Source organism: Bos taurus, chromosome 21, assembly GCF_002263795.3.
Source record: "Bos taurus isolate L1 Dominette 01449 registration number 42190680 breed Hereford chromosome 21, ARS-UCD2.0, whole genome shotgun sequence".
Classification (NCBI taxonomy): Eukaryota; Metazoa; Chordata; class Mammalia; order Artiodactyla; family Bovidae; genus Bos; species Bos taurus.
In genome coordinates this window covers 30,590,207-30,617,050 of record NC_037348.1, presented here as the reverse complement: position 1 = coordinate 30,617,050, position 26,844 = coordinate 30,590,207, and the positions used below count along the sequence as shown (strand labels likewise).

At 46.2% G+C, this 26,844-nt stretch overlaps 1 protein-coding gene across 3 annotated transcripts in view; it reads left to right on the top strand.

The window, feature by feature from the left end:
* The first annotated feature begins 2,096 nt into the window (after positions 1 to 2,096).
* The window catches only part of ACSBG1 (acyl-CoA synthetase bubblegum family member 1), a 59,244-nt gene continuing 34,496 nt past the window's right edge, over positions 2,097 to 26,844 (top strand). Inside the window, exon 1 of one of the 3 annotated variants that reach the window (XM_024981755.2) lies at positions 2,097 to 2,285. In XM_024981755.2, the coding sequence (XP_024837523.1) occupies positions 2,206 to 2,285 (80 nt within the window). In that variant the 5' untranslated portion in view covers positions 2,097 to 2,205. 3 annotated transcript variants of the gene reach the window in all.

Sequence of the window (26,844 nt, the reverse complement as noted above, 5' to 3'; positions counted from 1 at the left end):
AACTCTTCCTGCCGGGCCCACTGAATACCCATTCTCCCATCAGCCTCTGTGGCCAGCACGCTGACCCTGCCCTCTGCTCATGTGGACCCTTGCTCCACTGCTGCATTGAGGGGGGCTGCCCAGGCCCTCTTGGTTCTGGTGCCCTGGACCATCTCCTCCTCTGTGGCCTGTGCCGCATAATCTAGGGCCTTGTCACTTTCTTGGGAAGCCTCAGGCCCTACTAACTTCTTCCCTTCTTACTGCTCAGGAAATGTACTCTAGGGAGCTCCTCTCTGAGCCCCACTCAGGGTCTGGCTTCCTTTTGGAAGTTTCTTCCCTTCTCAGCTCTCAAGATCCCTAAGAATCTGAGGGGTGGGGTTGGGGGAGGGAGAATTTGTTCTGCCACATTGCACATCTTTCCAAACCTTTCAGGCTTTCATCTTAACCAAAGCTTTTGAGCTTAAGAATTAGATGTCTTTTTTCTCTGATTCAGTATCTCCTTGGTGGCAGGCTCACCACTTAGCACTCACAATGATGTCCCTCTCAGCGTACCCAGTCAGCCCGTGAGCATGACTCGGCCCATCACCTTCTCATGTCCAGTTGGAGCTGGCAGCCACCTTGGCCAGCCTCCAAGCCATCACCCTTGTGATCCAAACAGTCAATTTGAGGCCCAGAGAGGGACAGAGGCCTGCCCAAGGTCACAGGGAGAAGAGGTGAGTGGAAGATTCAGGCCTCAAAGCCAGACTTCAGGCCTCCTGTCTAATGTGCCTTCAATGTATTGGGAGACAGCACCCTGGGGTCCATGCCCTGAATTTCCATGAATGCTGACAAACTCTTTCTCAGCCACCTGCGTCCACCAGTTAAGACAGTATTACCTGTGACCCAGCTGAACCTACTAACCACTTTTGGGGACATCTTGCAGGAGTCTCCACCAATGCCTCCTGTAGACAGTTTCAGCAGACTCATGTTCCCCCAGAAGTCATGCCCACCCACAGTCTCGGAATGTGACCTTATTTGAAAATAAGGTCTTTAGAGATATAATTTTTTAAGATGATGTCATATTGGATGAAGATGGGTCCTAGTCTGATGACTATCGTCCTTAAGGGGATATAAGGGCAAAGACACAGGGGGGAAGACAGTCATGTGAAGACTCAGGCAAAGACTGGACAGATGCAGCTATGACCCAAGGAACTTCAAGGATTGCTGGGAGCCACCAGAAGCCGGAAGAGAAAAAGAAAGATTCTTTCCTGGAGCCTTTAGAGCAAGGCCTTGCCAAGACCTTGATTTCAGACTTCTGGCCTCCAGAACTGTAAGAGAATACATTTCTCTTTTAAGCCACCCAGTTCACGGTACTTTGTTCTGGCGAGAACTGCCCAAGGGAGGAGATTCCTGGTATTCCAAGAAAGCCCTCAGTTTGCCCTGCCTTACGTGAATTTCCCACATCTGTTTACAGATGCCTGCAAACCCACCATCAACACCCTGCTTTCCTTTAACTGAAGGCGCAGATCCATACTTCTACTAGGAGGCCCTGGTAGTCATGCTCCTGGGTCCCTTATGACATCTGCTTCCGTGCAAATGCTTCTGTCAACTGTACCGTAGTCCTCAGTGTTGGCAATGTCTCTCTCCTTCCTTCAGACTGGGGTTCCTTGAGGGCAGGAACCACGGGTCCTGCTCAGAGCTCCAGCCTTCAGCGCAGAACCTGGGGGAGGTGGGTTGAGAGGATAAAACCCCTTCCTGGGTGCTGTGTCAACAGTGAGGCAGGTTTGCAGGGTGAGCTACTGCAGGATCTGAATCCAGACTGGTGCTGAGAACCCCTTGTGCTCTGACATGGCCTCTCAAGCCAGTGAGGAGGTTTTCTGGGGACCCAGAAGCCCTGAGCCCATTGGCCAGACTTCCTGGGAGAACCAGAGCAGATTTGCATGAAAAAGAACACTGGCTTCATTGAAATTCTTCTCATCTTGAGTGAAAACAAAACCACAAAGAAAAGGAAAGTTTTAATCTTGAGCAATTTCACCGTTGAGGAGTGTTTTGAGTTTCTAAAAATGGAGAGGAAATAGGTCTCTTTGGGCCACTCCAGTCGCCGCCTCCCCCGGCCCCAGGCCCGCCCCCCTGCCCCGTCAAGGCCAACCTCCCAGGCTGAGGGAGACCGCTCTCTCTGGCAGATGCCCGAGGCTGGTGCCACACAGTTCTGGAGCTGGACGCAGCTGTCCCCCCTAGAACCCCAGCATGCCGGACAGCAGAGCAGCCCCGCAGGAGAGCCTGCTGGATGCAAGCCTGGGGACCACCCAAGAAAACGTGGGAACCAGGTAAGTTGGAGGTTGGGTCTCTGTCCACTGAGCCCATGGCCAAGTTCTGGACTTGACTCTGCTGTGTGACCCTGAGTAGGCTGCTTCACTCTCTGAGCCTCAGTCTCTTCATCTAGGAAACGAAAGAAAGGGTCTGGATGATCGCTAAATGGGATAAGCCCTGGAGTGGGACATGCGTACTCCCCTGTGTGGCCCAGAGGGGCTCAGCCGAAGAATGAGGGCATGAGTAGGGGGCTGCAGTTGGTTGGAGGAAGAAGAAGACAATAAGAATGTATCCCTGTCTTCTCAAGGGGGAACTTTGGCATGTGGGGTCAATGTCAGACAAGGACAGGGGAAAGCCAAAGAGTCCGGCTCCAACTTGCTGTGTGACCTTGGTGGGTCCCTGCCCCTCTCTGGGCTGCAGCTTCCCTGTCTGGATATGAATGCAGGAGGTGAAGTTCCCCCAAAGCCCTTCTGCTGTATATGTTCTACTAATCTGGGTTTCCCTGGTGGCTCAGTCGGTAAAGAATCCACTTGCAACGCGGGAGACCTGGGTTCAATCCCTGGGTTGGGAAGATCCCCTGGAGGAGAGCATAGCAACCCGCTCCAGTATTCTTGCCTGGAGAATCCCCATGGAGAGAGGAGCCTGGGGGGCACACCCCAGTGGGGTCACAAAGAGTCGGAAAGGACTGAGCGACTGAGCGCAACTGTGATCCAGAGGAAGCAGATTCAATTTGTCAGTCATCACCAGTGCCCACTCTAGCCTAGGCCCTCCCCATTCAAGGATGGGGGATCCTGAGAAGTTGGAACCCAGTCCTGGCCCCAGGATTCCCCAACAAGAGGGCAGGGAGAAGGCAGACACACAGACCTCCAGATGCCTGTGATCTGTGCTAGGAGGGTACAGGCCCAGAGGAGGTGAGAGGGGCTTCTACCGCGGACTATTTTGTTTGTTTTTTGGGCGGGGTACTGCGCTGGGTCTTAGTTGCGGCCCACAGGATCTGTGGTTGCAGCCTGCAAACTCTTAGTTGCAGCATGTGGCATCTAGTCCCTGACCAGGGATTGAACTCAGGCCCCCTGCTTTGGGAACGTGCAGTCTTAGCCACTGGACCATCAGGAAAGTCCCGAACATCACACAGGCCTTGGATGGCCAGGAGGGCACTGACATTCAGAGAGGAAGTGCCGTGCGGCTAGAGGGAACAGCGTTGGGATGGTGAGAAGATGCGAAGAAAGATGGGGAACTCAGGGAGGGGCGAGGTCTCGCTGGCTGCAGTGCGCAGTGCAGAAGGGGAGAAGGACAAGGGAGAAATGCCAGGGGCTGAGCCCTCTGGGGAGAGTTGCCGGTGTTTGAGCTACAGAGTGAATGGCCATTGTTCTCATGGGAGTTATGAGGAAGGAAAGATGGAGCAAATGAAAGAAATGTCAATGTGACGGACAGGCAGAGGACCCCCCTGCCCCCCAAGGCTGAGGGTCTGGGCCCTGCCCTGGGTCTCCAGAGAGCCCAGAGTGGGCTCCTTTACTCACAGAAGCAGAGGCACCTTACCTGCAAGGCCTCCAAGAGCTTGAGGTCCAGCCCCTTCCCTGGACGTGGGCCACACGCAGAGGGTCGATAGGATTCAAGGGGGCTGGCTGGAGCTCCCTCACCCTGGGGAATGGGCTCACAGAGGCGGGGGCCTCTTTTGCAGACTCTATGAAAGGGAGGCAGAGCCGGGAATGGTAGGTATATGAGGGGGCCTATGAGGGAAGAGAGGGCAGAAAACTCAGAAGGTCAGTCCCCCTCCGCTTTCTTGCTTAGCAACTTTGGGTAAGTTGTTTAGCTTCTCTAAGTCTCGTTATCACTCTCTGTTCAAAGGAAGACAAAAGCCTGTTCTCTGTTGACCTTGCAGAAAATCTGTGCAGAGTCTATCAGCTGGTGTGTATGAAATGCTTCCAAAGGTACAAGGGCCACCCCTCACAGGCACAGTGAACCTCCTAGGCCTTGCAGAATAGCTACGAGGAAAGAGCTTTGAACCCTTGTTTAACATGTTCTAAAGTCAGAAGCCATTACCATGGCCGTAATGCTCCTCGTCCCTCCAGACCGGCCCCAGGAGCACAGGGCTCCATCTCAGGCTTGCCCATCTCTCCTGGCCTTGCGGCCCCTGGCAGGCTGCTGCTCCTGGGCCAGGGTGGGTCTGCACTCCTCCAATAGTCTGGGAGAGGCCTTATCTTTCCCCCCCTCCCCTTCCCAGGGTTTCGGAAGGAAGGCCGGAGATCGGGGAGCTGGAGACTGAGAGCAGAGGAGGGTTTGCATGCCAGGCTCCCCCAGATGAGTTTCCTTTTGTATCACACCACTTGCAGGGCTGGAGGGAAGGAGCCTCTGCGGGGCTGGAGCTGGGGCGGGTCTGATGCTGACCTGGCAGCTTGTGCTCTGCGTCCTTCGAGGCCACAGTTGTAGACTGTGCCGTCCATCAGGGGTACCCATTGGATATGTCGAGTCCTGTTAAATTCTTGGTCCAGTACAGGCACCAGCCTCCCTGAGCTGGAAGAAGCCCAAGTTGGAGGAAGGGCTTTAAAAGAACCAGAGGAGGGGACAGTTCATCCTGGGTTTGAAGGGCCGTGGATGCCCTGGTGGCAGGCAGGGTCATTCTGTGGACAGAAGGTGTGGTTGTGGAAGAGTTAAGGTAGCCATCGGACCAGTTAGATTGGGCCAGATTAACTGCTAGGTCTGGATAGGCCGGTGTGGCCAGACTAGGGGCCACCAGAGTCAGAGGAGGCAAAGAGGAGACTTGGGAGGCATGGATGCAGCAGAAGCAGAAGAGGAGCCTAGTTTGTGGAGGTGGCTCTGGCAGCGGTGAAGACAGGCTGGAGTTGGGTGGGCTGGAGGCAGACGCTAGAGGAAGGGAACCTGCAGAGTTGAGTGTGGCCCAGAGGAGGACAGTGAACCCTGAACTGACCGTACTCCTGGACTCCCAGCTGCCTTTCCCAGCTCTGCCTGCTCTGCACTGGGGGCAGAGAGGAGACCCCTTGGAGTCAGGGGCATGGGGCAGGCACAGGAGACTGCTGCAAGCCTGGTGAAGAAGGCTGCTCTCACTGCCAAAGCTTCCTGTGGATGATAGGGAGTGAGCTCCCCATCTCTGGGGTATGCAAGTCTGGGAGGAACAAACAATCACAATGCAAATACTATGGAAATTATACAGGCATCCTTAAGAATATGGAATATCCAGGGCCTTCCAGTTTTCCCAACTTCCTTCCCCTCACTTCCCCGTGGTACAAAAAATGGTTATTGTAGTAGAATTACTTTCTCTCTCATATTTTGGATTCTTTGCTACTTATCGGTTTCTGTGAGTATACATTTGTCTATTGAAGATTGTTTCCTGTTGGGACTTCCCTGGTGATCCAGTGGTTAAGACTCTGTGCTTCCAATGCAGCGTGGGCAGGTTCAATCACTGACTGAGGAACTAAGATGCCACATGCTTCCTGGTACGGCTAAAACTTTTTAAAAAATAAATAAATAGCAGCAGTGTAGTCTTCAAACTCAAAAATATATAATATTTATTGTTGAATAAATATTGTCCCAGAGGACATGGGAGTATATTATAAGTGTCACTGGAAGGCAAGGTCAAGAGTCCTAGGATAAAGGGCAGAGCACATCCCAGAAATCAGAGTCCCTAGGGCAAAATAACCCTGTCCCAGACATCTGAATACAGATCTGGATGCCTTCAGGATGCAGGTCAACCCAGGCCAGAGCTAAGTTTTTGCAGGGGCTACAGAGTCATTAACTGGGAACAGCAGAACCCAGGCTGGCCTGGAGTCAGAGCACTGAACCAGAAGCTGACTCACTCTGTCCCCAGGCAAGTTCCCTATTGACAGCCTCTCAGGCCAGTGAAGTTTTTCTTTAGGTCATTGAGTCTAACCCAACATTCCCATATTATTAACCTACCCTGACTTGAAGACCTCCAGGGACGAGGAACTTACTTAACTCTTTGTCCCTGCAGAAGACAGGGGCAGTGGCGGGAGAAAGTCCTGTATCACATTGGGTTCCATGTGTGCTCCCTGGGTCCTGGCTCTATAGCCCTCCTCCACAGGCAGCCCTGGTTCCTTGCAAAGGAGCCTGTGAGGAACAATGAAGTCAGGGCTAGGAAGGTACTTTGGAAACTGCAAAGGTTGTGACCATGTGAAGGACATCTAGGACCTAGCATGGACTCTAGCCCCAAGAAGCTGTAGCATAAGCATTTACATCTGCAAAATGTAATGCGTTGTGTTTTTTATTAATGGAAGCAAATTTTTCACTAGATGGCTTTTGACAAAAAGCATATACCCATGTAATCAACAACTCAATAGAAAGATAGAATATTTTCATCACTCCAGAATGTTCTCTGCGCTTCCTTCTAGTCGACTTTCACCCCCACTCATCCTTAAATAACTAGATTTGAAAAGCCACTCTTCGGTCTGCTCTTGAACATCATACTAATGGAACCCACTGTATGTGCTTTTCTATGCCTGGTTCCTTTCACTAATCACAGTGTCTACAAGATTCCTCCACACTGTGAAGTGTTTCAGTGGTAGTGTTGTTTTCTGCTGTTGGCTAGAATGCTGTCATGTGGCTATACCACAATTTGTTTATCCTTTCTCTTGTTGAGAGGATTTGGGTTGTTTCTGGTTTGGAGATTTTATGAATAAAGCTACTGCAAACACTCTTGTATAAGGTTTTTTTTTTGTGGACATATATACTGATTTCCTTGGAGAAGTCTCTAGGTTGTTGTATCAAAAGGTCAGTTCAGTTCTGTCGCTCAGTCATGTCCAACTCTTTGCAACCCCATGGACTGCAGCACGCCAGGTTTCCCTGTCCATCACCAACTCCCAAAGCTTGCTTAAACTCAAGTCCATTGCGTCGGTGATGCCATCCAACCATCTCATCCTCTGTCATCCCCTTCTCCTCCTGCCCTCAATCCCTCCCAGCATCAGAGTCTTTTCAAATGAGTCAGTTCTTCGCATCAGGTGGCCAAAGTACTGGAGTTTCGGCTTCAGCATCAGTCCTCCCAATGAATATTCAGGACTGATTTCCTTTAGGAATGACTAGTCAGATCTCCTTGCTGTCCAAGGGAACTCTCAGGAGTCTTCTTCAACACCACAGTTCAAAGCATCAATTCTTTGGCGCTCAGCTGTCTTTATAGTCCAGCTTTCACATCCATACATGACTACTGGAAAAACCATAGCTTTGACTAGATGGACCTTTGTTGGCAAAGTAACATCTCTGCTTTTTAATATACTGTCTAGGTTGGTCATAGCTTTTCTTCCAAGGAGCAAGCATCTTTTAATTTCTTGGCTGCAGTCACCATCTGCAGTGATTCTGGAGCCCCCCAAAATAAAGTCTGCCACTGTTTCCATTGTTTCTCCATCTATTTGCCATGAAATGATGGGACCGGATGCCATGAACTTAGTTTTCTGAATGTTGGATTTTAAGCCAATTTTTTCACTCTCCTCTTTCACTTTCATCAAGAGGCTCTTTAGTTCTTCACTTTCTGCCATAAGGGTGGTGTCATCTGCGTATCTGAGGTTATTGGTATTTCTCCCAGCAATCTTGATTCCAGCTTGTGCTTCATCTAGCCCAGCATTTCGCATGATATACTCTGCATATAAGTTAAATAAGCAGGGTGACAATACACAATCTTGACGTACTTCTTTACCTATTTGGAACCAGGCTGTTGTTCCATGTCAGTCAAAAGATAGGTATACATATAAGGGGATTAAACGAGTCAATCCTAAAGGAAATCAATCCTGAATATTCATTATAAGAACTGATGCTGAAGCTGAAGCTCCACTACCTTGGTCATCTGATGTGAAAAGCCAAGTCATTGGAAAAGACCCTGATTCTGGGAAAAATTGAAGGCAAAAGGAGAAGGGGGCAGCAGAGGATGAGATGGTTAGATAGCATCACCGACTCAATGGACACTAATTTGAGCAAATTCCAGGAGATAGGGAAGGACAGGGAAGCCTGGCATGCTGCAGTCCTTGGGGTCGCAAAGAGCTGGACATGACTTAGCGACTGAACAACAAATACATGTATAAGGAAGCCACCAGAGGTTTTCCAAAGTGGTCCTAGCATTCCCACAAGAAGTTTCTGTTGCTCCACATCTTTGTCATCATTATCTATTGTTACTCTTTTTCAATGATAGCTTTTCTGGTGAGTGAATGGTGCTATTTCATTGTAATTTTAATTTCCCTGATAATGATGTTGAGCATATTTTCATGTGCCTGTTGGCCATCTCTGCATCTTCTTTTGTGAAGTATCTATCCAAAACTTTAGCCCATTTTGTAATTGGGCTTTTATTATTAAAACTTTTATTATCAATTTGTAGAGATTTCTCCATAAATTCTTGATATCAGTCCCTCTATGAACACGTAGAACTCTTTCTCTACATGTTCTATGAGAAGCTTTATGGTTTTTGTTTTTATAGTTAGGCCCATGATCCATCTCAAATTAATATTTTCCTTTTTCTCACATATTTATCCAGTTCTTCAAATGCCCTTTGTTGAAAATGATTTTTTTTTTCTGTATTAAATTGTTATGGCCCCTTTGTTTAAAAAAAAAACACGTCAACTGGCTACATGTCTGAGTCTATTTCTGGGTTTACTTCCACTGAACTATTTTTCTCTCTTTATGTCAATACCGCACTGTCAGCATTGCTACAGCTTTATACTAGGTCTTACATCAGATAGTGTTTGTCTTTCAACTTTGTTCCTTTGTTTTATAAACACGATCGTTTTGGCTGTCCTGGGCGTGGCAGAAAGCCTCTAAGATGTGCCTCAGTGACTCTTGCCTTTTGCATTCTTGTGTCATTCCATATCCGTGAATGGGGACCAACCTACTAACTTATTTCTAAGAAGCAGAATATGGCAAAAGTGATGGGATTTCACTTCAGAGATATGGTTATAAAAAGACCATGATTTCATTTTTACTGCTCTCTCTCATTTTCTTACTTACTTTCTCTGAGGGAGAGGCCCACGTGGCAAAGACCTGAGGGAGACCTCTCTGGCCATCAGCCAGCGAGGGATTGAGATCCTCAGCCCAACAACCTGCAAGGAACTGAGTTCTGCCCACAACCCCATGAGTTAAACCTTCAGCTGAGACTGACGGTTTAATGACAACGTCATGAGAGATTTTGAGCCAGAGGCACTCAGCTAAACCTAGATTCTTAACCCATAGAAACTGCAAGATAATAAATGCCTATTTTTAAAAAGTCACTACACTTGGGGATGCTTGTTATAATATAATCGGTTAATAACACAACAGCTCCTTTGGGTTTTTTTGTTTGTTCATTTGCTTGTTTAATATTTATCTTTATCTATTTATTTGGCTGAACTTAGTTGTGGCAGGCAGGATCTTTGGTTGTGTCATTTGAACTCTTAGTTTTGAAACAGAGCAGGACTGTATGGTCCTTGTCCCCCCCGCCACCCCCCCATCATGTCCTCTGCCTTCCTTTTGTCTGTGGAAAACTTTAGTCAAAGAATAAGTTTAATCAGAGAAATGAGAAATACTGAAACAAAGGACAACAGTCTAAGGAGACCAAATAATAATAACGTAGTTATTAAACATAGTTAGGGACCTTCCGTTCTCAAGGGCTGTAGATAATATTCTTAGCCATATCGTGTGAGCTGTCTTAAAGATACCAAAACACCAGGTGGAAAAGTTAACTACATGATGACCAGACTGTACCCAGGACTTGAGCTTCCACAATTCTGAAAACTGACCACAAAAAAAAATGAGAACAAGTGCACCCGAATTGAAGACTAACTGTACCTAAAACAACCAAGATGATGCTAGTCAGACCGCTGATGACCGATTGAAGATGACTGTTAGAGATGACTATGTTGTTTCTGCAGGTAACAGCATCCCCTACTCTGTCTATAAATGCTCTCACCCCATGCTTGTCAGGGGAAGGAGTCAGCCTTTGGAAAGATATCCACCACCTTCCCCTCGCAGTTGCCAGCACCTGAAATAAAGCAAACTTTCCTTTCCACCTGATCTGCCCTGCTTATTGGCTTCCCTTCCCTGCCCCCACTCATTTCCATAATAGTTTCAGCATGTGGGGTCTAGTTCACTGATCAGGAATCAAATCTGGGACCCCTTCATTGGGAGTGCAGAGTCAGCCACTGGGGCACCAGGGAAGGCCACACAATAGCTCCTTTGTATTCTCATGCAGAATTTAGAATTATCTAGTCACGGGACTTCCCTGGTGGTTCAGAGGTGATGAATCTGCCTGCCAATGCAGGAGACTCAGGTTCAATCCTTTGTTCAAGAAGATCCCCTGGAGAAGCAAATGGCAACCTACTCCAGTATTCTTGCCTAGGAAATCCCATGTACAGAGGAGCCTAGCCAGTTACAGTCCATAGGGTCACAAAAAGTCAGACAAGAATTAGCAACTAAACAAGTCAGTCTCAACAAAAAAGACTGTTGGAATTTTGGCTAAGAACAAATTGAATCTATGTTTCAAACTGGGGAGAATTTCCTGATCAATGAACATGGTATGTATTTCCATTTATTTAGATCTTTGATTTCTCTCAGCTATGAACTGTAGTTTTCAGTGTAGATGCCTTACACACTTTTTTCCTAAACCTGTTCTTTAGAATTGCATGGGTTTTGATACTATGTAAATTGTATTTTATAATTAATTTTCTAATCATTTGTTGTTTGTATAGAAATACAATTGATTTTAAAAAAATATTGACCTTGAATCTTGTGATCTTACTTAATTACATTTGTTAGTTCTAGTGCTTTTTTTTTTGGTAGATTCCTTTGGATTTTTTAGGCATACAAATTTGTTATTTAACAGATAGCTTTATTTCTTCTACCTGCTTCCAATCATTTCACTTTTTAATTTGTCTTGCCTTGTTACACTGACTAGGACCTCCAATATAATGCTGAATAGAGACAGTAAGAGCGGGTATCCTTGCCTTGTTTCTAATATATTTAGTATTTCCAGTGATCTTTATTCCCTCTTGTAGATCTGTTGCAGGAAGGGGGACCCCTTCCAGGGCCTGAAACTGGGCTCTTGTCTAACACTAGGAAATGTGTCTGAGGAGACACATGTGCTGACAAAGCAAGAGATTTTACTGGGAAAGGGCACCGGGAGGAGAGTAGCAGGGTAAGGGAACCCAGGAGAGCAGCTCTGTCACATGGCTTGCGGTCTTGGGCTTTATGGTGATGGGATTAGTTTCTGGGTTGTCTTTAGCCAATTATTCTGACTCAAAGTCCTTCCTGGTGGTGCACACCTTGTTCAGCCAAGGTGGATGCCAGAAAAAAGGATTCTGGGACGTGATCAGACATATGGTGTCTCCTCTTGACCTTTCCCGAACTCTTCTGGTTGGTGGAGGCTTATTAGTTCCGTGTTCCTTACCAGGACATCTTGTCCTAAAACAACTCATGCAAATAGTTGCTATGGTGCCTGGCCAGGGTGGGTGGTTTCAGTCAGTGTGCTTCCCCTAGCAGATCCATGTTTTCATCTGGGGTAATTCCCACTATAAACCTGAATAAACATTATTCCCTGAATACACTCTTGTAGCATTTCTTGTAGTGAAAATGTTGTGGTTATTTCTTGCTGCTTAACAAGTCACTCAAAACTGTGGTGCCTCAAGCCAACAACAATTCCTTATTATCTCTCATGGTTTCTATGGGTCAGTAATTCAGGTGCAACTTAGTTAAGTGATTCTAGCTCAGGGTCTCTCATGAGGTTACACTCAAGATGTTAGCCAGGGTAACACTCATCTGGATGGAAGATCCTCTTTCAAGCTTATCTATAAGGTTGTTGGCAGACCTCTGTTCTTCATTGGCTGTGTTAGCTTCCTGTTGCCACCGTAACAAATCACCATAAGCTTAGTGGTTTAAAACAGAATAAATTTATTCTTTCATAATTCTAGAGGGCAGAAGTCTGAAATCAGTTTCATGGGGCTAAAATCAAGGTGTCATCAGGGTTGTGCTCCCTTCAGAGGCTGCAGGGGAGAATCTCCTCTTCTTTGCCTCTCTCCTTTTTCCTCTTCTTTCCTCTACCAACATCTACCCTTGGCTTGTGGTTATACCTCTCCAGTCTCTGCTCTCTGCTCACATTGCCTTCTTCTCCTTTGTGTGTGTGTCAAATCTCCCCCTATCTCCCTCTACCTCCCTCTTGTGATACATGGGATTGCAATCCAGTTCAGTTCAGTTCAGTTGCTCAGTCATGTCTGACTCGTTGAGACCCCATGGACTGCAGCACGCTAGGCCTCCCTGTCCATCACCAACTCCCAGAGACTACTCAAACCCATGTCCGTCGTGTCGGTGATGCTATCCAACCATCTCATCCTCTGTTGTCCCCTTCTCCTGCCCCCAATCCCTCCCAGCATCAGGGTCTTTTCCAATGAGTTGGTTCTTCACAGCAGGTGGCCAAAGTATTGGAGTTTCAGCTTCAGCATCAGTCCTTCCAATGAATATTCAGGACTGATTTCCTTTAGGATGGACTGGTTGGATCTCCTTGCTGTCCAAGGGGCTATCAAGAGTCTTCTCCAACACCACAGTTCAAAGCATCAATTCTTTGGCACTCAGCTTTCTTTATACTCCAACTCTCACATCCATACGTGACTACTAGAAAAACCATAGCTTTGACTAGATGGACCTTTGTTGGCAAAACAATGTCTCTGCTTTTTAATATGCTATCTAGGTTGGTTATAGCTTTTCTTCCAAGAGGCAAGCATCTTTTAATTTCATGGTTGCAGTCACCATCTGTAGTAATTTTGGAGCCTAGAAAAATAAAGTCTGTCACTGTTTCCATTGTTTCCCCATCTATTTGCCATGAAGTGATGGGACCAGATGCCATGAACTTAGTTTTCTGAATGTTGAGTTTTAAGCCAACTTTTTCACTCTCCTCTTTTACTTTCAACAAGAGGCTGTTTAGTTCCTCTTTGCTTTCTGTCAAAAGGGTGGTATCATCTGCATATCTGAGGTTATTGATATTTCTCCCAGCAATCTTGATTCTAGCTTGTGCTTCATCCAGCCTGGCATTTCACATAATGTACTCTGCATGGAAGTTAAATAAATGGGGTGGCAATATACAGCCTTGACATGCTCCTTTCCTGATTTGGAACCAGTATATTATTCCATGTCCAGTTCTAATTGTTGCTTCTTGATCTGCATACATTTCTCAGGAGGCAGGTCAAGTGGTCTGGTATTATCATCTCTTTCAGAATTTTCCACAGTTTATTGTGATCCATACAGTCAAAGGCTTTGGCATAGTCAATAAAGCACAAATAGATGCTTTTCTGGGACTCTGGCTTTCTTGATGATCCAACAGATGCTGTCAATTTGAACTCTGGTTCCTTTGACTTTTCTAAAACCAGCTCAAACACCTGGAAGTTCATGGTTCATGTACTGTTTAAGCCTGGCTTGGAGAATTTTGAGCATTACTTTACTAGCGTGTGAGATGAGTGCAATTGTGCGGTAGTTTGAGCATTCTTTGGCATTGCCTTTCTTTGGGATTGGAATGAAAACTGACCTTTTCCAGTTCTGTGGCCCCTGCTGAGTTTTCCAAATTTGCTGGCATATTGGGTACAGCACTGTCACAGCATCATCTTTTCAGATTTGAAATAGCTCAACTGGAATTCCATCACCTCCACTAGTTTTGTTCATAGTGATGCTTCCTAAGGCCCGCTTGACTTCGCATTCCAGAATGTCTGGCTCTAGGTGAGTGATCACACCATCATAATTATCTGGGTCATGAAGATCTTTTTTGTCTAATTCTTCCGTATATTCTTGCCACCTCTTCTTAATATCTTAGGCTTCTGTTAGGTCCATACTGTTTCTGTCCTTCATTGTGCCCATCTTTGCATGAAATGTTCCCTTGGTGTCTCTAATTTTCTTGAAGAGATATCTACTCTTTCCCATTCTGTTGTTTTTCTCTATTTCTTTGCACTGATCACTGAGGAAAACTTTGTTATCTCTCCTTGCTATTTTTTAGAACTCTGCATTCAGATGCATATGTCTTTTCTTTTCTCCTTTGACTTTAGCTTCCCTTTTCTCAGCTATTTGTAAGGCCTCCTCAGACAACCATTTTACCTTTTTGTATTTCTTTTTCTTGGGGATGGTCTTGATCACTGCCCCTTGTATAATGTCACAAACCTCCATTCATAGTTCTTCAGGCACTCTGTCTATCAGATCTAATCCCTTGAATCTACTTGTCACTTCTACTGTATAATTGTATGGGATATGATTTAGGTCATACCTGAATGGTCTAGTGGTTTTCCCTACTTTCTTCAGTTTAAGTCTGAATTTTGCAATAAGGAGTTCATGGGACTGAGTTCAGTGCCCGCCAAGATAATCCATGATCAACTCCTTGTCTCAAGATCCTCAATTTAATCACATCTGCAACACCCCCCTTTTATTGGATGGGGGAGCATATAAGGTAATATTCAGTTTTGAGAGATTAGAAGATGAATATTTAGGTAGGGGGCATTTTCAACTTACCACACTTGCTGTTCACCAAAGACCTTTAGTTTTGCCAGTGGACTTCTCTAGTATAGTCTGCTTGAGTGTTTTCTTGACATGACAGCTGGTGGCTGGGTCTGGGGTTGTCTCCAGTGTTCTTTACTCATATGTCTGATGCCTGAGGTGGTGAGACGCAATAGGCTGGGGTTTGGATCAACCAGGAAGGCTCAGTATCTCCTCTATTTAATTTCACATGGTCTCCTTCATAGTGGCTTCAAGGTAGCCTGACTCCTGACATGGTAGGTCAGGGACACAAAAAGTGTGTATTGTGAGAGAATCAGGTGAAAACCGTATTACCTTTTATGAGCTAGCCTTGGAAATCACATAGTGTCACTTCTGCTACATGGTATTTGTTAGAAGCTGGTCATTAAGGCCATCTCATACTTAAGAAGAGGAGAATAAGATGATTGATGGGAAGAGTGTAAAGAATTTGCAGACATGATTTCAAGTCATCACATAAGCGTGGTGATGAAAAAACTCTCATATGTCATTTAGATATCATTTCACTTTAAAAAATATTGAAATATGGTTGATTGACAATGTTGTGTGAGTTTCAGGTGTACAGAAAAGTGAAAGTGATTCAGTTATACATAAATGTGTGTGTATACATATGAAAATATATATATATACACACATTCTGTTTTTGACTATTTTCCATTATAGGTTATTAAAAGGTATTGAATATAGTCCTCTGTACCAACAATAGGTCCTTGTTTGTCTCATATTTACATTCATTTTTAAAGATATTTGATGTTTTACAGGTAGCTGAGGCTCCATTTATTTTTTTACTATAACAGCTTTATTGAGATACAAATCACATACCATAAATTTTACCCATTTAAAGTATAAAATCCAATGATTTTTAGTATATTTCTAGATTTGTGCAAACATCACCACAGTCTATTTTAAAGTATTTTCATTACCCAAAATGAACCCCTAACCCATTAGCATTTCCATTTTCCCTCAAGCCCCCAGTCCTAGACAACCACTAATCTACTTTTTGTCTATATAGATTTGCTTAGTCTGGATGTTTCACTTAAATGATCTGATATGATATATCATCTATTGTGAATGGCTTCTTTTATTCAGCATGTTTTCATGATTCATATTCATGTTCTATCATGTATCAGTCCTTCATTCTTTTTATGGCCAAATAAATTCCAATGTATTGACATGCCACATTTAGTTTACCCATTTATCAGCTGATGAACATTTGAGTTTTTATTTTCAGGCTATTATGAATAATGCTCCAATAAATATTTACGTATAAGTTTTTGTATGGACATATGTTTTATTTCAGATATAAACCTAAAAGTGGAATTGTTCGATCATATAACTCCATGCATAATCTTTTGAGGAACTAGCAGACTGGTTTTCAAAGCAGCTGCATTACCTACCATCAGAAGTGTACAAGAGGTCCAATTTCTGCACATCCTCACTTGTGGGATCTTAGTTCTCTGACCAGGGACTGAACCCATGCCCTGGGAAGTGATAGCACAGAGTTCTAATCATTGTGCCATGAGGGAATTCCCAGTATCCATCTTTTTTATAAGGCCATTCTAGTGGGTATGAAGTGTTACCTCATTCTGGTTTTGATTTGCATTTTCTGATAGCTGATAATGCTGGACATCACACATTTCTTCTCCATTTGTTTATCTTTGGAAAAATGTATATTCAAATCCTTTGCCCAGTTTCCATTGGGTTATTTTTCTATTTTGTTGAATCATTAGAGTTCTCATATCAGGATAAATGATTTGCTAATTCTCTTACCAGATGAATGATTTGCCAATATTTTCTTCCATTCTGTGGGTTATCTTTTCACTCTCTTGATGATGTCCTTTGAAGCACAAAGAGATTTCATTTTGATGTAGTCCAATTTGTCTATTTTTCTTTTGTTTCTTGTGCTTTTGGTGTCATAGCTAAGAAGGCTTTACCTAATTCAAGTCTATATAGATTTATTCTTATATTTTCTTCTAGCATTTTTACAGTTTAAGCTCTTGCATTTGGGTCTTTGATACATTTCAAATTAATTTTTTGTGTATGGTGTGAGGAAAGTGTCCAACTTTATACTCTTGTACATGGATATTGAGTCACCCCAGTACCACTTGTTGAAAAGACTACTTCCCACATTGAATTGTCATGGCACCCTTGTTGAGAATCAGTTCAGTCGCTCAGTCGTGTCTGACTCTTTGCGACCCCATGGACTGCAGCACGCCAGGGCTCCCTGTCCATCACCAACTCCCGGAGTTTACTCAAACCCATGTCCATTGTGTTGGTGATGCCATCCAACCATCTCATCCTCTGTCGTCCCCTTCTCCTCCCGCCCTCAATCTTTCCCAGCATCAGGGTCTCTTCAAATGGGTCAGCTTTTCATATCAGGTGGCCAAGTATTCGAGTTTCAGCTTCAACATCAGTCCTTCCAATGAATATTCTGGACTGATTTCCTTTATTTAAAAAAAAAAATTAATTTTATTTTATTTTATTTTTAAACTTTACATAATTAGGAATGACTGGTTGGATCTCCTTGCTGTCCAAGGGACTCTCAAGAGTCTTCTCCAACGCCACAGTTCAAAAGCATCAATTCTTCGTCACTCAGCTTTCTTTATAGTCCAACTCTCACATCCATACATGAGTCCTGGAAAAACTATAGCCTTGACTAGACAGATCTTTGTTGGCAAAGTAATGTCTCTGCTTTTTAATATGCTTTCTAGGTTGGTCATAACTTTCCTTCCAAGGAGTAAGCGTCTTTTAATTTCATGGCTGCAATCACCATTTGCAGTGATTTTGGAGCCCCCCAAAATAAAGTCTGCCACTGTTTCCACTGTTTCCCCATCTATTTGCCATGAAGTAATGGGATCGGATGCCATGACCTTAGTTTTCTGAATGTTGAGTTTTAAGCCAACTATTTCACTCTCCTCTTTCACTTTCATCAAGAGGCTCTTTAGTTCTTCATTTTCTGCCATAAGGGCGGTGTCATCTGCATACCTGAGGTTATTGATATTTCTCCCAGCAATCTTGATTCCAGCTTGTTGAGAATCAATTGACTATAAATACAAAGACTGATTTCTGGATTCTAGATTCTACTGCATTTATCTGTACGTCTGTTTTACGCCAGTACCACTTTATCCTGATTACTGAAGGACACACTGGCCGTGCGTGCTCAGTCGCTTCAGTCGCGTCTGACTCTTTGTGAACCTATGGACTGTAGCCTGCCAGTCTTCTCTGTCCATAGGGTTTTCCTGGCAAGAATCCTGGAGTGGGTTGCCATTCCCTCCCCCAGGGGATCTTCCCCACTCAGGGACTGAAACTGCATCTCCTGCATTGCAAGCAGATTCTTTACTGCTGAGCCACCATGGAAGCAGGACACTGTAGCATTATAGTATGTTTGGAAATCAAGAAGTGTGGATCCTCCAACTTGTTCTTTTTCAAGATTATTTTGTCTATCTGGGTCTTATGAAATCTCATAGTAATTTTATACCAGTTTGTTAATTTCTGTAGAAAAACCAGCTAGGATTTTGATAGGGATTATGTTGACCTGAAGATCCATTTGGGATCTACAATATCAAGTCTCTTGATCTTGAGATGCCTTTGCATTTACTTAGCTTTTTGTCTTCTTCTTTCAGCAACGTTTTGTTCTGTTCAATTAAAAAACCTTTTTCTCTCTGCTCTTTGGATTGAATAATTTCTATTATTCTGTCTTAAGGGGAATGAACTTTCAGGTATACGAACTTTTCAATCTGCTGTCAAACTCATCTGGTAAATTTCTCATTTCAGAGATTGTATTTTTCTTATACTTTCTATTTTTATGTTGTGATTTTCCATCTGTTCATCAGTTCTATCATTTTTTCTTTAAATTACTGAACTATTAGTAACCGTTTTAAAGTCTTTGTACGCTTATTCCAGGGCTTCCCAGGTGGCTCAGTAGTAAAGAATCTGCGTGCCAATGCAAGAGACACAGGAGACTTAGGTTCAATCCCTGGGTTGGGAAGATTCCCTCGGGTAAGAAATGGAAACCCACTCCAGTATTCTTGCCTGAGAAATTCCATGGACAGAGAAGCCTGGTGGGCTACAGTCCAAAGGGTCGCAAAGGGTCAGACAGGACTGAGCAATTGAGCAAGCACTCATGCTTATTTCAACATTTGTGTCATGCCCGAGTATGTTTCTATTGGCTATTTTCTCCTCTTGATTTTGGCCCACATTTCCTGATTTTTCAGATGTCTGATCATTTTTTATTACATGTTGGATACTGTAATGACATGTCAGGAGTATATTTACTTGAAGAATTTAAAATTACCTGCGCATTAAACTTGTGTCTCAACCACAGTGCTCTGCCTTTCTGAGTCAGTTTCTCCTACCAAATCCCATGTTGCTGAAGCGTGTGGAGAGGAATAAGGAGCCTCAGAGAGCCTCACTCAATTTTAAGCAATGCCCATTATGGTTCGTAACATAAAATCTGGAGCCAGATTGCCTAGATTTGAATCCCAACCATTCTAGTTACAAGCTCTGTAGACTTTAGCAAGTTACTTCATTTCTCTGTGCTTCATTTGCCTCTTAAATGGGGATTATAATTTAGTACCTGCTTTATAAGATTGTTGAGATAAGTAAATGTGTTGACACGTATGACATTATTGGAACAGTGCCTGGCACCTACTAATTGTTCAGTAAGTATTAGTTCTCATTGTTAATAAAGTGAAATGATGTTCTCCTAGGAGATCAGTCTCCCGAGGCTCTGTGTCCACACTGCACAACACCCTTACCTGCCAGGCTCACAGATGTCTCTCGTGTGTGTAGGCCATATATGTGCCTGTCTCCTTCATGCCTATCTTTAGACTATGGGCTCCTCCAGGACAGGGACCAAGTCTGGGAGCCAACATCCATATGCTGCAGGGGCATAACACCCCTGTTGGCAGAAGTCTAAACCCCAACCTTGCCCCCATCCTGACACCATGAAGTTTCTCTGGCTAAGAACTGGTCCAGAACCTGAAAAATGGCAGTGTTCTTCCTTCCTCTCATCTCCTTAGTAGAAACATGGAAAACCACCTATCATCAGAGCTGGAATTTAGAGACCATCCCTTCCACCCCTTCATTTTATAGACGGACTAACTGAAGCCATAACAGGAGAAAAAGTGTAACCCAAAGTCAGACTTGTGGGTCTTCAAATAAAAACGGCGAGTGACGGGAGATGGCAAGCTTCTTTGCTGTCTGCCAGAACTGCGTCAACTCCAAGTTTCATGCTGCCTCCCAATTACGATGCAAAACACCAGTTGACAGTTCTCTCTGTCAGTCATCAATACAATAGAAGAAAATGGTTTGAGGATTTAAACCTTGTTTCTACCCCAAATTTTTCAAAATTTTGGAGGAAGGGCGTAATAAACACATCTAATCATGAATGCTCGGGAGTGGGAGTTCCGAGGACCGTGGGACGCCCACCTTCTGCACCTCACTCGCTTTGGCCCCTGCCCCACCCACTCAAATCACCCAGCAGGCCGGAGACTATCAGGTACAGCCTGCCCAAGGTACACACTGAACCTGCCCAAGTTTGCATCCTACTCTGCTAACCAAAAGACCTTTGGCAAATTACATAATCTCCTTGTACCTCAGTTTCCTCATCTGTAAAGTGAGGATAGTGATAGGCACTGTTGAGCTGTTGATAGTGATTGGGCTGTTGAGTGGACTGAATGTGTCAATATATGTATAAGGTGCACAGAACCCTGCCTGGCACACGTCACTAGTGCAAACGTGGTGATTGTTAGCCATTCAGTTCACTTCAGTTCACTTCAGTTGCTCAGTCGTGTCCGACTCTTTGCAACCCCATGAATCGCAGCATGCCAGGCTTCCCTGTCCATCACCAACTCCTGGAGTTCACTCAAACTCATGTCCATCAAGTCAGTGATGCCATCCAGCCATCTCATCCTCAGTCATCCCCTTCTCCTCCTGCCCCCAATCCCTCCCAGAATCAGGGTCTCTTCCAATGAGTCAACTCAGCCATTACTATCATTATTCTTGCCTTGCTCCGCCCAGCTTCTCAGGCCTTGGAGTCCAGAAACACCCAGTCCTGTAGCCTTGTCCTTGCCTGGCACAGCAGAATTCCAGCCCAGACATCCAAATCACCAGTCATAAACAGAAAACTGGAAAGCCCTCTGCCTGTGACTTGCCTGGGGAAATTGAGTCCCAGAGAGGACCAGGGACTTTCCCAAGGTTATCCAACTGAGGTGGAATTTGAACTAGAATCCACATGTCCCAGTGTCCAGGGACCTATCTAGGGCATGACCAGACTCCTCCTAGGCCATGCAGAGGACCTTGGTGTGACCCTGTAGGCTGTGTGATGGCTTGAGAAGGTTAAGCATTTGGTGCTGCAGATTGGGTTAGAAGTCAGCTGGCTGGTGGGACACCCACATCCACCATGGCAGGAGCCAAGATGAAGCTGAGACAAGCCTTTGGCCTCTCAGCAAGCACTCCTGTTAGGCAAAGATGGAGGAGAAACACTGATCCTCCTTGCACTGGGGATCAGTCACAGTCAAGGGCCCCAGGTGCCTGCCCCGAATATGTTCCTTCTGATGAACCTGGCAAGATATGTCTTGGGCTACCCCTGCCCTGCCCTCACCCTTTCTGAGAGACCGTGTGTTCCCAGAAGATCTCTGCCTTGGACAAGCTCCATCTGTGGGCTGTGGTCCCAGGCCTGGGGGCGGTCCGCAGCCTGAGTCTGTGGCACTTGGACACTCTCCTGTCCACACCAGCTTCCTCTGCTCCACCACTGCCTGGGGCACTTGTCCTCTGCCTCATGTTAAGTAAACCTTCACCCCTATCCATCTTTCCTCCTTCAATTTCCTTGTACCCTTTCCCCAGCCTGGTCTGGTGACCCCACAGTGACCTTGAAAGCATCTTTACTTATTAACTGTCAATTCCATCATCTCTAAGACTTTGAGGCAGGGACCAGGCTCTGCCTTTGAGACAAGGGCTTGCCTCCACCCCAAAGGCCCCGAGCAATGTCTGCAGAGGAGGTACTCAGTAATCATAGTAGGAAGGAGGAGCCTCCTGGAGCTGGCAGTCATGGGGCAGGCAGAGGTCATTTCCAACTCTGAGAATATGGGCTTAAGATTTCTATTTCATAGTAGACAGTTCGGTTTTAAAAAGTAACACCCAGCCTCTAAACGTTAAGCGCTCTGGGATGGACACAGCTAGCACGGCTCCAGCAAGAAGCATGAGAGCTGGGGGTCCTTCCCAAAGGGCTTCCTGGAGGAGGAGGGGTCTGAAGAACAGTGGGAAATGTGTGCCAGGGAAGGCAAGCTTGCAGTTTTTGAGAGGGGATAGAAAGGGAAGATGACACATCTCCCAAGTCCTCCTGCCTAGAATAAGCCCATTTGCCCAGCCTCCTATCAGTTTGGAAACTCTACATTTAGAGGAGTTGTCGAGCTGCCTGGGAGGAGCTGAGGGATCTGGGCATGCATTCCTGCTAGCCCCCCAAAGTGAGGACATTTCTCCCACCATCCCCACCAACTTCGACCCCCAGTGCCAACTCCAACATCAATGCTCTATCCTTGCCAGGAGAGTGGGAGGAAGAGGAAAAAAGTGGGGCAACCCACACTCTCTTTAGGACAGAGGAAGGATCTGCATTTCTATCTGGGGTTCACTGGGGTTGGAGTGTATGGATTTCCAAAGCACCCTGGGTGCCCTGAAACTGCAAGAGCATTTGGGCACATTGATAGGGGTGAGCGGAGGGCTTCCAGCAGGTTCTCAAAGGGGCTCCTGACCCATGAGAGGCTCAGGGGCAGCACCCCAGGCCTGAATTGTCAGGTGCCCCAAAGTGGTAGTGGGCGAGGATCACTGCTAAGAAAAAAGCTGTTAAGAAATTGGAATTGAAAGGGGAGAATTCTCTTGAAGTTGGTGTGCTGGTAGTGACACACCAGCTTAGTGTAGCAATCTGGGAGTCATATGCCATGAATGGGTGGAGAGCCTTGGAATAACCCTTGCCCCATCCTGCTGCTGTGCCCTGCATCTGAGCCTTCAGTTTAGGGCTTGCTTAAATTTTCCCCTAAAACCCAGTGGCCTCTGTTTTTTCACCTCTTCCAACACCTGCTCACCCGAGAGGCAGTTGGCAGGTGACAACTCAGGTGGGAAGGGGTTTGGGGTTGGAAGGTGAAATAGCACAGTGATTGGCAGGGGTGTTTCCAGAGAGCAGGGCCCAGGTTTTAGAAGATGCAGATATAATGCCACAAACCCAAGAGTCTCTGGAATGAGGTGGAAGTGGTGAGGGCATTAGAGGACAAAGGGCAACGTGCAGAGATACTGTTTCCATGGAAGAGGGGCTCTCTAGAGGCAACGTGAGATGGAGCTGTCAGCCGAGTTTTATGATGCAAATAATGGTCAAATCCAGCTTACATGGTGTCCTGGTTTCAAAGTCAGTTATGGAAAGCTGGATTTCAAATGACATCTCTGCCTCTTGCTGGGCATAACATCGAACATGTCTAAAGCTCTCAAGTAGCACTGACATATACACCATCATTTGTGAAATATATGGTTGGTGGGAAGTTGCTGTATAACAAAGGAGCCCAGCCTGGTGCTCTGTGATGACTTAGAGGGGTAGGATGGGAGGTAGGAGGGAGGTTTAAGAGGAAGGGGATATATGTAACCCTTCCCTTCTCCAAGGGATCTTCCTAACCCAGGGATCGAACCCAGGTCTCCCACATTACAGGTGGATTCTTTACCAGCTGAGCCACAAGAGAAGCCCATGTATATATACAATTATGTGTGTGTATATATATATAATTATGACTGATTCATGTTGCTGTGCAGCAGAAACCAACACAACACTGGAAAGCAATTATCCTCCAATTTAAAAAAGGGGGGGATAAAAGAGGAAGGAGAAAAAAATAAAATAAAGTTCTCTGGGCCTCTGTCACCTCACCTGGGAAATGGCACCATTAATCCACCTTGGGCTGTTGGAAGACGTGAAGAGTCAACACACATAAAACACTAGGCACAATATGTGTATTTAGTAAAGAAAAGTTTGAAAAAGCAAAGGAAAAAATGTTCAGGTTGCCTGCCTAACCCCTGGGGCCCAGCACCAGCTCCAGGCAGAAAGCCCTGCAGCAGGAACAGTGTCTTCCTGCGTCTCTGCCAAGGATGACAGACAACACACCCACTGGCATCGGCAGGCCCTCCCTTGCCTCCCACCCCTCTTTATGTAAGCCTCAGAGGTGGGCAGCAAGGACCTGTGCCAGGTAGGTCAGAGGTATCTGTGGCCACACCTCACCGACAGTGTCAGGGCAGACTGGGGCGGGTCCCCACTCCCGCCCAGCCCCACTGCCTCATCACCTGGCACCAGGGACCCTGCAGCACTGGCTCCCACACCTACGATGCCTTAGGTGAAGGAGCACAGCGAATGCTGTGCCCTGTGCCTACCAGCCCCAAGGAGGAAGGTGAACACCCTGTGGCAGCCAGATCCTCCCTGGAGGTGCACAGTCCATCACTGTAAGTCCTCGGTGGGGGTCTTCCGGCTGGGAATCAGGGATCGCAAGAGAGATGCCAGGGGAGCCTTATCTTTGAGATGAGACAGGCAGGTCAGGCCAACTAACGAGCGGTATGGAGTGTGGGGTCTGCTGTGCGGGGCAGCAGGGAAGCCAGTAGGAAGCCACTGCCGTCAAGAGCTCCAGCTGTGCAGCTGTGTCTGTGTGCCCAGGACCGTGGGATCAGAAGGAGGCACAGCTCCCCTCCCTACTCAGGAGGTTTTAGGATTTGGGGAAGTATTTGGACAATGCCCTCGATTGAAAATATCCTGCAGCACGTAGAAGACAGGTTCTCCCTTTGCCCCCAGGACAGAGAGAGGTGAGAACCAGAACAAGAAAGGGATGGGAAAGAGTGGTGATGGTGTTGGTGGTGGTGGTGGTAGGGGTTTACTAATAGTGGACAGGAGTGAGGAGGCTGGGAATCTGATGTATTTGCTCATCCTGGTAATTGATTGGCCCTGGGGCCCAAGGCAGCCACCTGCTGTGAGGCTGTGTTGTTCCGAATGTGATCAGAGCATGTGGGCTTAAGTGATGGTGAATTACAGACAGGTACCGAGGCCGGGAACCAGTGAGGTATGCCCTGGAAGGAGGGCAGTCGCCCCAGACCTGGCCAGGCCACAGGGTGACTCACTCTGTATCTCTGTTGCAGGGCGCTTTGGTGGTGCTGGGCCTCTCTGGGGCTGATGCGGCTCTCCCAGGGGACACCTGAACAGGCTCTCTGAGGTTCTCGTTCTCTCTGGGGTGAGCTTGCAGGGTGTGGCCACTTCTCGGGGACAATGCCAGAGGCACTCCTGCTCAGGTCTGCCAGCTCCATCCTGAGGACCGTGTAAGGAACAAGGATCCTACCCCCTCCCACCTCCTGGCTCCCACACTGCCTTCCAGGAAGGAGAGTTCTTGGGCTTGGCAGGGTACCTGGACACCCAGACTTGGATTGGGACTTTTCACCTCATTTAGTAACCCTCCTAATCTCACCAAAGAATTTCCTCCTACTTATTCACCAAAAGATTCGTGAGAGCCTAAGCACTACATGTATCCTGTTATCCTCACAATAGCCATGGGATTTAGGCAGAAAACTTGAGGCTCAGAGAGGTGCATGACTTTCCAAAGGTTGTACAGCAAGTAAAGTGACTCAAACACAGGCAGGCCGACTCTGGGTAAATCTGAGTACTCTATTGTTTCAAGAAAGCGTTTATGGAGTACTTAATGCACACAGACCAGAGTGCTGAATGGGAAGAAAGGGCAACAGAAATAAATAGGAGCTAGATCTCCATCCATGAGGGGTTCACATGAAAAACGAAGGCTCCCCTTGACTTAAATGTCACACACATAGTGACGACTTGAGAAGGATTAGATCCAACCAACATTTACTGAGCTCCAACTGCCTGCCAGAGAGCACTTAGGGCCAGAGGACAGGGTTGAATCAGGCATGACCCCTACTCTCAAGAAGCTTCCCAAGCTACGGGTGGCCTTCAAAGCCCAAACCTGCGTGTTTGAGGGCTACAAGGGTGAGAGGGTGTTGGGGATCATCCAGAAGTGCTTCCTGAAGGAGGAGCTGAAGGAAGCTATTGGCAGGCTCTGTTTTTAAATGATTCCCATCAGATCTTCTGGAAAGTTAGGAGGAGAAAGGAGAGCCAGTTCAGGGAAAGGAGAGTGCAAGCCCTCCCAGACGCCTCTGCTTACCCCCCACACCGCACAATATACCTGCTCGTACGTGCCCTCGAAGTGCTTCTTGCTCCCCATGCTACTACAGGGCAGATGCTGAAGAAGTTCTTGCTTCTGTGAAAGTGAGTAAGGCAGGATGCTCACAGTCCGTGTGTGTGAACTGGGGCTGAGAACAGTTTGCATCCTTGTGCTAAGTTGCTTCAGTCACGTCTGACTTTGCGACCACATGGCCCATAGCCCACCAGGCTCCTCTGTCCATGGAATTCTCCAGGCAAGAATATTGGAGTGGGTTGCTGTGCCCCTCCTCCAGGGGATCTTTCCGAATCAGGGATTGAACCCACATCTCTTATGTTTCCTGCATTGGTAGGTGAGTTCTTTACTACCAACACCACCTTAGCGTCCTCATCAGGGATCTTTTTCGGATTTTCCTCTTTCTCCAAGGAATGGAAAAGCAGAGGCAAGTCAGTCCCCTTGGGCCGTTCTCTCGTCGTCACTGTCATTCTGCTACTTAGGAACTTTCTCCTGTGACACTGAGCTAAGTTCTGGAGTGCCATGTTCCAGGCGTAGTGGAGGGAATACTGTGTTCCTCACCTTCGACAGGCTGCATGGGTTGACTATATAATATTCACACTTCCCCTGTCACAATGATTTGCCAGCCACTTGTGATTTCTGGAACAGCAGCAAGAATCAGTAGGGGCCCAGATTGCTCTTGAGGAGTCAAAACAGAAGGGATTTCTCCCCATATCTCTTTTCTTTGAGGAAAACATAAATTCCACTTTGGAAGCCATCTCCTCTGACTTAACAATTCTAACAAGCTTGGCTATTTTATTTACTAGTCTGCTACCGGAAAAACCTCACAGAGTAGGAGGGAGGTGAGTCACTGGAGGCCAGCACAGTGACAGTGGCACGAAGTGGCCACTGGTGA